The 14,103-nt window shown below is 43.1% G+C and overlaps 1 protein-coding gene across 4 annotated transcripts in view; it reads left to right on the top strand.

The window, feature by feature from the left end:
- The first annotated feature begins 217 nt into the window (after nucleotides 1-217).
- robo2 (roundabout, axon guidance receptor, homolog 2) overlaps nucleotides 218-14,103 on the top strand; it is a 195,444-nt gene continuing 181,558 nt past the window's right edge. For all 4 annotated transcript variants that reach the window (XM_080428890.1, XM_080428888.1, XM_080428889.1 and 1 more), the window contains exon 1: nucleotides 218-944. In XM_080428890.1, coding sequence (XP_080285016.1) covers nucleotides 890-944 — 55 coding nt within the window. In that variant the 5' untranslated portion in view covers nucleotides 218-889. The remainder of the gene's footprint in view (nucleotides 945-14,103) is intronic.

Below are 14,103 nucleotides of genomic sequence, written 5' to 3'. Positions count from 1 at the left end.
TTATTGTCCACTCATTTGTATGTCCATGGCAAAAAATAGAATTTTGACAAAAATGTCCACCACAAGCCAGCATGGTGATAACCCCTGGTTCTATCCTCCTATCCTCTGCTCTGCTCCCGCTGAGCTGCTCTCCTCAGAGCGTGTCAGTCGGGGCTGCGGCTGAGCCGCATAGACATCATGGGCGCATAGCAGTGCTGTAGAAACCAACAGAGAGAGAGAGAGAGGATCATGTCTCTGACTTGTTGTAGTGCGTGTGCGTCTCCTTGACTGTACATTGACAGTCCTTTTTGCCCAGGATCATCGCCTGGAGTTTCTGGGGAACGTGTTCACTTTGTAATAAAAAAAACACAATTCTGAGAAGAGGTTTTCGGGCTCTTTTTTTTTTTAGACTTTAAGCTGAGCCTGAAGCACCACCACCACGCTGGGCTGAAGTGTGGAGACATCGGCGAAGATTTGAGAGAGAAACGTCTCAAGGAACCGCGAAGACGCGCATCGCAAAGGAAGCAAATGTTTCTTTTACCAGACAGTGACTGAATTTGTAAACTCATTCATTGTGCTTCACTTCGAATTAATCCGTAGTTTAGCTCACCTTGGAAATAAAATATATGATTGCGAATTATAACTCCCCGGGACAAGCGGGAGTAGGCTAATAGATCACCAGTAACTGATTTGGTTTCGGTGTTTGTGGATAATGTCTCGATCTGGGTAGCATACTAACTATATTATGGATCCTCTCACTTCTTTAACATTGAAACTGGCCTGTGTCAGTAACTAGGACCTGTATCTAACCCTCAACAACAGAAGGAGTAGATCTGTCTGTGTCTTCTGGACATATTTTCCTCCTGTCAAATCAAGGATTTGCGCGACAGCCGTGGATTAATATGCTAGTATGGGTCCGCTAGCGTTCATCCTGGTCGGTGGATTACTGTATTTACAAGTTGATGGTGAGTTGACTAACATTTTTACTCGTTTGGGTTAAAAACTTTCTCTTCTGCTCATTGTCAGCAATAAGGATACAGGCTATTCTGCTGTATTTTGTTGTTGTGCTGTGCAGTCCACAAACTGTGTCTCTCAAACATGTTCATGGCAAGGACCCCTATACTAATATTTGTCCACAGACCCCCCCCCCATCTGAAAATATTTGTGCCTGGGACCCCCATACAAGATTTGTCAAAAATGTTCCAAAATTTCATATTTTTTCTTCTTAAAAAAAAAAGAAGCAGATCAACAAGCTCACAACGCGTTGCATCGGGACACGTTATGTGAGCTTGTAGATCTGCTATTTTCAAATCGCCGTTGCCTTGCAGTTGTTAATTGGTTTGCCTTCCAAGGCTTTATTTTTGTGAAAACCCTTGCATTTTCAGTTAGTTTTAATGACTGAAGAACTGTGGTTGCATGTATTTAAATTGCTCAACTAGTGCTTTTCAAGTGTAGCCTAGGTCTTAAACTCATTTCTTGAATGAATGTGTAGGCCTATTTAAAATATATTTTATTTAGGCCATTTATTGCAGCTACTTTAAACCTGTATTATCAGTGATAGGGTTAGAATAGGTTAGAATGATAACTCTTTGATTTGGAACAGCATCAGGGCACTATGTTAGACACCTGCTGTGTGTTTGCTCTGATGTAATGAAATCTATAGCCTATTTTTTTTTTATTATTAGAAGCAATGTAGTCAACCTGTTTTCATAATGTCTGAATTTAGATACTTTATGAAAGTTCCTAAAGTTTTATAAAACTGGCTACAGCTCCCCTGGGCCAAGGTAAAAACCCTTCCTTGTGAGACAGCAATAATACTAGTGGTAGTAGCCTAGTAGTAAAATAAAAATAATATTAATATTATTATTGTTGTTATTATCATAATAATAGCAATACACTATTTTGCTATTGTTACCTCCTGCCTGGTTACCTCCTTTTTATTAATTTAAAAATCCCATCTAAAACAATTTCCTTCAATTAATCAGACCAGAGGTAGCCCAACTAGATATATATTAAAGCACAAAAGAAAAAAAAATGGAAACCAAACCTGTGGAGAATCTAGACCCTTTCATAGCCCATGAATACCATTTTGTATTTGGGATACCATCATCCCAAATACAAAAAGGTATACAGGGTTCTGAAAGGGGCTGTGGAGAATGAAGGGAGGTGAACATTACTGCTTTGATGCAGACAGAGGTCTGTCTCTACAGTAGACATTAACTTTTCAGGGCAATGGTTTTGCCTGGTTGTGTAATCTGTTTTAAACCTAAGCCATGGAGGTGCCCCTGTTCATTACCTCACATTTGGTTGATTAATCTGCAATGACAATGATGTTGACTGCAGATGAGATTGATATTGTTTAATTTCTTTATCTAGTGGACATTCAAAAGCTGAGCCTCAGGTCTCGTCAGCCAATATAATGTGGAGTGCTAAGTCAGCTCTTTTTTTCCTTCTTTTTTACGATTTTACAAGGCTTCCTGGTAATCATTCGCCTACAAGTGAGCTGGTTTAATGGAGGGAATTAAAACAGCCTCAACTGCAGAGTGAATGTGATGACTTGCATAAATCAACAAAATTGGAGAGCCTAGGTGACAGAAATTCTGATAGGGACTGGTCCAATCTGTCATCAGTGGATGATGATGGCAGAGCGGAAGACATATAGCCTTTACAATTCATAGACCTGAAGTATGAATCATGCGGTTTGGAAGGGGATGGGCACCTTGTAACACACACACACACACACACACACACACACACACACACACACACACACACACACACACACACACACACACACACACACACACACACACACACACACACACACACACACATTCGTGCACTCACTCAAAATGAAGGGATCATAATAATGGAATGAGGAAATAGGACACTACAAATGTTGATGAATAATTCTTCCAAACGGTTGCATAATGGGGCATTATTTCCACACTTGCTTTATCATAAGCGATGACTCACACTTGTGTTTGCTTTGTGTTATTTGCACAGCTTAAATAAATGTATGCCTTTCCTTTTTACTGTTGTTGAAGGCAGGGCATTGCAGGCCTCCTATGCCTGTCAGCCATTTCTTTTGTACCTTCTAGGCTGATTTATACTTAGTTGCGCACCGGTGTTGCACACCCAAAAAAAGCTGATCTACAAGCTCACAATACGTCGCACTGCAACACATTGTGAGCTTGTAGATCAGATATATAACTCACCCATCTATGCGGAAATTAATGTTATTACTGCAATCTGATAAGCCTAACGTTATTTGTAAATGTATTTGCTACGTCTTTACGAAAATTGTTGTGTATACATTGTATGCAGTCTATTTATGAATCTGTGCTCCATACCATGTGAACATGGTCTTGAGTTAAATAGATCATGATGATGATGGGATATGTTTGGTGCATAACACCAGTGCAAAACCAAGTATAAACCAGGGGTTACAACTCAGAGCTGGGATTTTGCTTTAGTTTGGTTGGCTTGTGTTTTAGCAGTTGTCACAACCCCCTGCTCCAACAAGCCTGGTTACCTTTTCTTGTAGAGATTTGAATCTCCATTTCTCTCTCTCTCTCTCTCTCTCTCTCTCTCTCTCTCTCTCTCTCTCTCTCTCTCTCTGTGTGTGTCACCCTCCTCTTTTCATTGTCCCACACTCTGTTGAGCTGAACCCACTGGTTGCTAAGCACTTGCTGATGGAATGGCTGGATGACCGGAGGAAGAGGGCAGCACATCTCCCTGGGAGCAGCAGTGAATCTCTCCGCCCAATCATTTCCCTGTCACCTTCCTCCCCCTCTTCCTCGCTCTCCTCCTCCACCCCACCAGAACTCCCTATCAAATAGCCTTTCTGAGGGTCCTTAGAGAGGGAGGAGCTTCTGCTAAGAGTCCACTTAGGCAGACAAAAAAGGTCTGGAGTTGTATTCACTGGGCACCATAGACAACAAAGCCAAGCCTTGTGAATGGCGTCAGTCACTGTTTAGTGTGCTCTGACTAATACTGTGTGTGTGTGTGTGTGTGTGTGTGTGTGTGTGTGTGTGTGTGTGTGTGTGTGTGTGTGTGTGTGTGTGTGTGTGTGTGTGTGTGTGTGTGTGTTGGAGAGGCAAATAAAAAGGTGCGATGGATGCTGCAGAATGGTACAAAGAGACTAGGCGGGCAGGAAGAGGGAAGTGGAGGGGAAAATAAAAGTTTCATCTGACTTAAGGATGGAAATATTTGTAAGGTGAATTAAACTGGTTTAGAGGGTATTTATTTTCCTGGAATTTATTAGTGAGCAGCTGTCTTTTTCCCTGTCCAGTCGTCTCCAAGCCTAGACCATGCTGTTTTTGAAGCTGGAATAGAACATGCATAGCATAGTGGACCTGCACTCTTGACCCTGTGCTATTCTGAGGAACCCCTGCATACTTGTGTCTGATCCTGTGGCTGGTGACATCATATTTATTTGGGGTGACGCGTTGAGAGGTGGTGAAATATGGCCCAACTCCAGTATGTACTATGAGAGCACCTGAAGTCCCTCGTGGCCCAGATAAAAGAGTACACTGTCCAGCATCCGCCTCTGGAACTGTGGTCACTGCTGCGAGTCAAGGGAATGCAAGTGCGAATGCGTGCGTGAAAGTGCACGACTGTAGTGTTAGTGTATGCCTACGTATATATGTGAGGGAAAGAGAGAAAATGTAAACATGACAACTGAGAGAATAGTTATTTTACAATTATTCGAGCTATTCTTTTAAAGAGAGTGCACATGAAAATATTCTTGCTATAGTGAAACATTTTTGTTATTTATGGTTATTTGTTTTATGTTGTGTAATTTTGTGAATAAAAAATACATATCCTATATTGCATGCCTAAAATAGGGACGCCAGATTGAAAGTGGTTAACGCTGAGGCCCCCCACACCCCAGGAGAGTAACAGTACTCTTGATGGTTGTGATTGAATGAGAAAAGGTCTTTAAAGCACTGCCCTGTAATGGAAAGTAAGCCCAGATTAAAATAGTGTATGTGAATGATGAGGCAGGCTGAGGTCATTGTGTAAGAGCCATTGTAATGTCTCGCCCGTCGCCTCCAAATGTGATTGTTCTGCTTGAGTTGGCAGCGTTTAGGCAGCGTTATTGTAATTGAGGTTCATTTGCTGGATGGGCCTGCCTTAATGATGAGCCTTCATCTGGGATCTGCAGGAAGCACTGTCTCCTGCACTCTCATCACTGTCACAGAGGCCACTCGCACACATCCTCATCACACACTTAAGAACACTGTTTACTCTTTGATTAACATCAAAAATGTATGCCGAGTATGGACAGTGAGTGAATCAGGTGGTGAGAAGAACTATGGGATGAGAATAAAGAGTATATAGTGCAGCGTTTGTGCATAAAGAGAATTGGATTACTGGTCATAGTCCCACTGTGTGCAAGCTGTGTGCGTGCACGTGAGTGTGTGGCGTGCTTACATGCATGCAGTTTGACTTGTGACGGGGGGCTGTCAACTCCTATGATAGTTGAACAGCCTTTCCTGGCTACTCTGTGGATCGCGTTTCAACAGGCATCACTCCACACCTTCAGCTTAGAGCACACAGTGGAAGCCCTGCGAGCTCCCTCGCGGTCACGAAACGCCATTCTCAGCGGTCACAGAAATTATTCTCCAACGATATCGGTTAATACCGTTGCTATTATTCCCACGCAGCAGAAATGGCATGAGAAAATGTCAGCTGCATCGTACGCTGCACATGGCTGACTGTGCTGCGAGGAATTACAGAGCGTAGGGGAGATAATACCACTTCTCCCTGTTTTACCTTCGCTCCGCTAAGTGTCAGCCAAGCGTACCCCTGACATTTACACAGACTCTAATGCCTGGATGCTTTTGCCTAGAGAAACAAAAGACTGAGAGAATGTGAGATTGAAAAGCAAAAGGACATTTTTAAGTGCTGGGCCAAGCCGAACGATAGTTGTTCCTTTCTCATTTCTTCATCCATTTTCGTGTTTCAGAGGGTTTCTCTGTCTTTGTCACTATGCTTCTCTCTTCATCTCTCATTTTATGTAGGTCCCCCTGATTTCTCTCTCAAGTTAACGTGCACTTTGTAATGCGTATGGGGGTGGAATTCAAACACAGAGGTGGAGTTGTGGTACACCTGTGAGGCTCCTATAAGCGGGCCTGTGGAGGAGGTGGGGATGGGGCGAGTGGTGATATGATTTATTGAGCATGGACGACTGCAAGGTGCAGAGGGAGGCCAGGGCCCTCACCTGTTTCACACACCTGTACTTACAGAAAACACACCTGTGCCTGCCCCACTGGGTCTCAACACACACACACACACACACACACACACACACACACACACACACACACACACACACACACACACACACACACACACACACACACACACACACACACACACACACACACACACACACAGAGACACACTTTTAATCCTTGATCTTTTCTCTCAGTGTCCTTGTTTCCCAAACACACGATTATAAGCTTAGGACAGCCTGGGAATGTTGATATAATTACTCTTATGTAATTCACAGATAATTAGATGATGACGAATAAGCCTGTTATTGATCAGTGGCACGTCCCGGCAACAATCACAACCCACAGCATGAATCTATAAAACATAGATTCCTCTGTTGTTGTTCTCACCCCAGAAGATGACTAGCATACCAGCGGGGTAAATGGGGAGGAAGTCAGGGTGCACTATATCCTGCACTTGTAGGTTCCAGTGGCAGCACAGGGAACGTTTGCCTTATCTGTGTTTTTCTGTAATATGTGGCAGTTTGGCAAAGCGTCTAATTACTCTGCATCCAATTGCCTCTGGTTGGCTGTCTCTCATGGCAACCTAAAGATATAGAGGGATGGGATGTTCAGGTTGAGTGGCAGAGGCACGGGTTTACAAATAACTGTTACGTAGAAGGCACCACACATGCACACACATGCTCTCACACACATACAGTACAGACTATTATTAATGATTATGAAAGCATGTTTAGCGTATCATGGAATGCAAATGACTATGATACAGAAGGCTCTATCATCAGTGTAGAACACGCGTACATTAAGCCACATACTGTACATGTTAGTTTATAGCATTTCAGCAGTCTTTTGATTACAGTTACAATAGACAGCTGTTTTTTCCAGGATTCAAAACCTTATAAATACGTCATACTTCACCGTGAAGTGTTTGTGAGACTGTGGTGGCCGAGTTGAGTGTCTCACCAGTGTCTTAAAGATAAGTTCAGACCTGCTGATGAAAATGCATGAGGTGCCGCTCACTGTGACATGTGTGAAGACGGAGAGCCCAGACCAAGACACTCGAGTGCATATCCGTCACACGCAGCAGCGGCGTCACACGGCAGTAACGCAGCACAGAGTGCTGGAGTCTGTGAATAAACGGCCCATTCCACCATCTACATCTCCAGCCAGGTACATGGATCACCCAACCGTGACGGCCCACTCCCCGCTCTCTTTATTGTTTTAAAACACCCTGGAATGCAATCACATGGAATCAACACTATAGTACGCAGGCACGCCAAATGTTACTTTAACTTAGAGTATTGTTGAATAACTGATATTAATTCATTTCTGTTTAAGGTGTAGGCCAGGGCCTAATGCCATTTTGTGCGCGTGTGTGCTGCTGAGGCTAAATTGTAATACCAAAATGCTTTAGATATGAGACTAGATCATCTGGGATTTTGGATTTGGTGATATGGCATAAGTCGTTTCATGATTTGAATTCAAGAAGAAGAAGAAAAAAAGATATCGTCACAATACGATATCGCCACGATATTGAGCTATTTGGTCAAACATATTTTAATATTTAATTTTGTCATATTTGATTGCCTAGCCTTATGGTATGATAAGGTACAAAATGTGTGTTGCGCCATCATTATCATACAGTATCTTAGATTGTTTGTGTCCCTGCTGTGTAGGCACAGCATTGCAGGGCTGTGTGAATGCAGCCACCTTAGCCATGGGTGAGTTGATTTATACATTTGCTGCTGGTGAGCCTGTCTTTGTTGTAGAAGTCTCAGTGAAGGGGAGGGCATGAGCCAAATGTCACAACCATTCCCGCAGATTGGAAGAAAGCCTTAATCGTAGCCCTGAACGTTTGAACTCTCCAGCTCCACTTCTTGGATTATGATGATGATGTTTCTGCAGAGCTACTCACAGACATTAGTCATATAGAGGCTAAAAGTAACATGCCGCCAGTGGTAGAATTATGACATTTTGGATTGGTGGCTGTAGGCAACATTAAGGACCATCAAAGCCTATTGCTTTTGTGTTAGAACAAATATATGGCCCTGGGTAAATTGAACGAGTTCTTCATCCACTTACTGCCGGCACCCCTGACCTTCTCACCTTAAGCCAGACCAGATGAAGTGTCCCATAGAATAGGAATTTAATAAATCTCATCCTGAGGCCCTATATGCTTCAGCTTAGGAAAACACAAACAGTGAACTCCAAGGGCCATTTGATTAGCTTTCTCTGCTACCTCAGTCAATGATACAGATGGTATGTGGACTGGATGTGTGTCTTATTCCACACATTCTCATGCTGGCCCCTGGGCCAGTGGGCTGGCTGAAGGTGCTGACTACCCTACTTGACATGCAGGGAGATTGCAATGTGTTCAGTACAGGTCAGGCCCCGCAGCGCACCTCAAATTATCCACTCATCTTTCAACACTGTGTATCATGGACACCTGAACACCCCCCTCTGTTCCCTCCCCCTCCATCCCCTTCCTTCCCCCTCATTTCGAAAGCAATAAAGCAGTTATTTATTTCTCCCTATTCAATTTGCCGGGGCAGATCGGCAATGCAGGTGGAGTAAAGAGATTACAATGCTTGAGGGAGAATCAATCGGTGCCATTCATTTCATTGGCCCCCGCCCTCCCCTCCCCTTGGTATGAGCTGTTTCGAGTAGCCCTCACTTTAAACTAAGGAATTGGCTAAACAATTTTGAGTGTAACTGTTCCTACATGTATATGCACAAACTCAGTCATGCTCGTGCACACACAGGTGCATGTATACATTAGAAGCACAGCCTGAACACCAGTATCATCATTTTTGCTTGCATAACTGATAGTTTGACACTTTAAGTATATAATAATATAATATATTATGCATTCTCAGTTTAGCATAGTGTGTGTGTGTGTGTGTGTGTGTGTGTGTGTGTGTGTGTGTGTGTGTGTGTGTGTGTGTGTGTGTGTATATATATATATAAAAATACTTATTATTTACTATATTTATTTACAAGCCAAGAAGACGCAACAGAGGCCATCAATACACAGCTAAATCCACTGTTAATTAAATTTTGGGAGCGTAACGATGGACTATTACATTTTTACACTCTCACTGAGATGTTTCAGATGATAGTAGTGGAGTGCGGAGGCAGGCAGACACATGACTAAGCACATGTTGCTGTGAAGGCTGTGCAAGGTGGGCATAGAGAGTGAGCTGCATGCTTGAGTGACCTGGGCATTGGAAATCATTTGATCTGCATCACACAGTTCAGTGTCCCCGCCAGTAGCCTGACAGTCCCTGCAGAGAGGCAGAGCTGGATTCCTTACACCAGTGGATTTCAAAGCTTTTGTGCCCAAGGCGCACCAAAATCCCAACACACGCCTGTATTTATAGCGAAAATATCCAATTCACAACCTCACAATGCATCGCAACATATTGTGAGCTTGTAGAATTGCTATTTTTGAGAAATTATTAAATGTATTTTTATTAAAAAACTAAAATAATCATTTTACATTTTTGCCTATAATGACATGCCCAAATAGCGGCGCCAGGTTGAACGTGGTTAAAATATATATTTTTAGGGTATAGAATTTGCTTCTGTGTTGGGAAATGAGTGCACACAAAATGACTGATATACTTTATGGACTTGGACTATGGACCAGTGTGCCTCGGCACAACTTTAGGGAACCACTGCCTTACACTAATCAGACCCAAAATGTCCTCATCGACGCACCTCTACTACTTAGCCATATAGAGACCCAAAGCCCATCTACTCACCTCCTTTTATTATCTTGTTTCAAGTCGGCAATCTCAGTTCTGCTTTGACAGGACATCTCCTGGAGCAGAGATAGCATCACTTGCTGTTGATAGATGCTGATAGGGAGAATGAGGTGAAAAAAGAACCGAGGGGGGCACTGCTTGAAATGAAAGGTATGTGAATCAGCCCTCTTGCAACATAATCTGATATGTCGTTTCCCACAGTTATCTATTTATATGCTCTAACTGCATGAGGGAGAGGGGGAAAAATACACAAAGTCAATAAGACATGCCGCCGCACCAGCCCAGCCTGAAATATTCTCACAGAGTGGAATTCAATCTGATAATTGTTGGAAGCAAAGCATGGCTGCAGTGAAAGGTTCTGATCAGCTCCTAGAGTTACCCAGGCGCTCTTGTGTTTGCTTTTCAGTGTATAGATCTTAGCAGTGAGAAGGGGGTGGAAGGGGGGGGGGTGTGCAGAGCGCTGAGGTGGAACTGAGCACAGCATGTGAGTTCGCTAGCTCGCTCTCCATCTGTGGAGAAACCTTGCTATGTCTGAGGATGAGGCTGGAATCTGCTCTGAGCCTGTGCGCTCTATCGCTCTCTCGTTCTCTGTCTGTCTCCCTCTTTCTTCTCTCTCTCTGTTATATGAGAATGCAGCTCTGTATACAGTATTCCAGTCTGCATCAGCTGGCCATATGCAGTGGGACCAGGCTGGATTCCAGCATAGACAGCAGGTTGTCTTTCTTGACACCTCAAAGATGGTGTGTGTGTGTGTGTGTGTGTGTGTGTGTGTGTGTGTGTGTGTGTGTGTGTGTGCGTGTGCGTGCGTGTGCGTGTGCCTGCAGCGCACGTTGCAGAGGTACAGTATGTTGGAGCTGCTGTGCTGTGACGCCACTGACAGCCCCCTGTAAAGAAGATGAATCTAGGTGCAGAGCGAGCCGCGAGTGTCATGGCGAGCCAGCCAGGCAGCGCAGAGGCGTGAGCAGGGCCAGTAACATCCTCCTATCACCACCCTCAGTTTCCCCCCTGCCACTCTCTCACATTTCCCATTTGATGACATGACGGATATGACCCTTAAGTTGTCCCCCCACCCCCTTGCACTCGGCTTAGACGGGACATAACTGGACAGGGAGCAAGTGAAGAGACAGATAGATAGAGATAGATATTGGGTGATGGGGAGGGACAGATGGATGGATCAGTAGTACAGTACTACTGGATAGAGCAGTGGTTCTCAAAGTGGGCCCCAGGAACCCCAGGCCCAGGGGTCCTTGAGGGGGTTCCAGGGCGTCCCCAGCTAAATGAGTTAAAGGGATACTTCACTTTCACATAAAATAAACATTTAAAAAATATATAAAAAATAAATGAAAATAGTAATGGAAAAATCACGGCCCCCTCACGCATTAGAGTGTCCTACTAATGTGTGAGGGGGGCGTGATTTTGCCATAACTTCTTTCATTTTTTTTAAATATTTTTTTTTAATGTTTATTTTATGTGAAAGTGAAGTATCCCTTTAATATAGCATCAACACTAGTTCAACCACTACGTCGGCTATTTGGAAATAGCTGATCTACAAGCTCACAACGCATTGCGATGCGACATGTTGAGAGCTTGTAGATCTGCTATCTTCAAACGAGCTGTAATTTAAAAAAAAATTGATATTGAATTAGATATTTTTTAAACCATCTCAACAACACTTGTATGCGGGTCCTTCATATGAAAATCTTTGAGAACCACTGGAATAGAGAGTGCCAGACGAAACAGAGTGCAGGCAGACAATATGAAGGAGCTAATGAATGGTTCAATCACGCAGAAACGTCTTAGCGTTTTTTTTTTAATTCCTTTTAGATAAATGTATGTTCACCCTGCTAAATGGCACTGTGTACTAGGTTTTAGTGCACTCTGTCTTCTCTCCATTTTAGAGCCCAGATCACAGTGTAGCCTAATGCTTAATGTTGGTCTGGATCTTGGGTTTTCCAGTTTAATGTTTTATGGAGCTTATGTGACAGGAACTCTCGCCTGGGTCCGAGGTTGCCATTGGTTACGTGTGATCAGCACGCGCACATGTCTTTTGGCAGAATAACTGATATCTCTTTGGGGAGCCCTTCCTTTTATGCTCCGGCTGAAACTGGTGTAGCTATTGATTTGGTTGGTGGGCTAGAATTTCTCCTGGGAGCTAATAAAAATAATTACAAAAAGATCATCAAAGGGGCTGACCTTCTGTTGCACACATGAATAAATATATGATAAAGTTAATAGAAAGAGGCCTTCTTCTTGTGTGGTCACTGCTATGGTATATGCTATAGGGTACTGATTCACTGCCTCGTTTTTAGCAGGCTGAGCGACAGAGGGCTTTGTTTAAGTCTAGGTTTATATCGTATATGGTTGTGTGTGTGTGTGTGTGTGTGTGTGTGTGTGTGTGTGCGTGTGCGTGTGCGTGTGTCTCTCTCTCAGGGGTCCAACTCCTTTAGGGGTTCCAGGGCGTCCCCACCCAGTAAAATGAGGGAACAGTTTAAACACTTATACATATGCATGCATCTTATGAATATAACAGAGTCTACAAAATCTTCACTTTTGGTTTTATTTTGTATAATCCTGTTTGAGGTCCAACATATATATTTTTTTAATTGATGTTTTAGTGAACCTTTTATAAGCATAAAGGTGAACAGTACACTACATTGTAGGGCTTTCACGACTAGAGATTTTTACTGGTCGACTAATTTGACCCAGTGGTAGTCGACAAGTCAATGTTAACCTATAATATGCCTATTATTGGGCATACTTTTGACCCCCTTTTGATAAAAATAAAGGCAGGAGGATAATAATAATAATAATGGCATTAAAACAATGCAAAAAAGAAACTCTTCGACTAGTACCAACAAGGTCGACTAGTGGTTATTCTAGTTGACTAGTCTACTAGTTGGTGAAAGCCCTATTACTAAGTAATGTTAATTTAGCACATTATACCCATCTTCTGAGGTCTGTTTTTATGCTAATGCAGTACCATTTGAAGGTTTCTGGACAATTATTCTCATTGTTTTGGGTTGTTAATTGACTTCCAATAATAAATGAACACACGTTTGCATGAAGCAATCATATTTGTCCACTCCTGTGTTAATAAAAGTATTACAGACTTGAAAAAAATCCTTTTAATGTGGATTTTGAACAGATTGATTTTAATTAACACATTAATTTGTGATTAATCGCGACTAACTACAAACTCTCACAATTAACCGCTTTAAAATGACTTTGACACCACTAATACATGGATTACACACACAGGATAAATAGTGTAAAACATATAAAGAGGACAGTGCCACTGTGTAGTGATGAGGAGGTGAAAATGTATCACAATTTTGATGAGGTCAATCTAAGATGCAGCCTCTGGTTCAGTAACGGCTCTCTGGTTTTTGCCCGCTCTTTTTGTGTGCTTGTTCGTTTGCTCCCTGGTCTTCCACCGGGAGTGGGCAGCTGCACAGCAATGGTGAAAAGTAATGGTGTGTTATTATTGCAGACAGAGTGAAACACAGCAGTTTGATTGGAGCGTGTGTGCCCTGAGACCCAGTGAAGTGCACTCGCCTCAACTCAGAGAGCACTTGATTGCACATCACCAATGATCGCATTAAAGAGAGCAGCAGAAAGCCCATTTACCATCAAGGGAGGGTGAAAGAGGGCCCGATAGGAAGCTGAAAATGTACTTTCACTTGTGCGAGGAGCACATCCTGATAGCTGGGTGATGGGGAGATGCATCAGTGGTTTTTTTTCGGATCTTTTGGTCGTGCACATCTGGAGCACAACCAGGAACTGGTGAGATGGCATAGAATAAAAAGACATGTACACAACTACACATACAGTGAGCGAGTGCACAGAAACCTAATTGTGTGTGTGTGTGTGTGTGTGGGTGTGGGTGTGGTGGAGAGATCAGATGGGAGAACTTGTTATTGTCCGTAGAGGTTATTCATTTGTATTGAAATTGATGCATTCTTTGGACAACCTATTCAGGAACATATGGCTGTGATTTCACTATAGTCCACCTACACCATGACCACCTCTACCCAGGAAGGACACTGACCAGTCATGTCTGGCCCTCTGGCCCTGCGTCTGCCCATCTCAGCAGCCTTCCTCTGGCAAGAGTGAAA

The sequence above is a fragment of the Gymnoscopelus braueri genome (genome assembly GCF_963280865.1).
Source record: "Gymnoscopelus braueri genome assembly, chromosome: 5".
NCBI lineage: Eukaryota > Metazoa > Chordata > Actinopteri > Myctophiformes > Myctophidae > Gymnoscopelus > Gymnoscopelus braueri.
The sequence above is the reverse complement of the archived record's forward strand: the minus strand, read 5'-3'. Positions and strand labels throughout refer to the sequence as shown.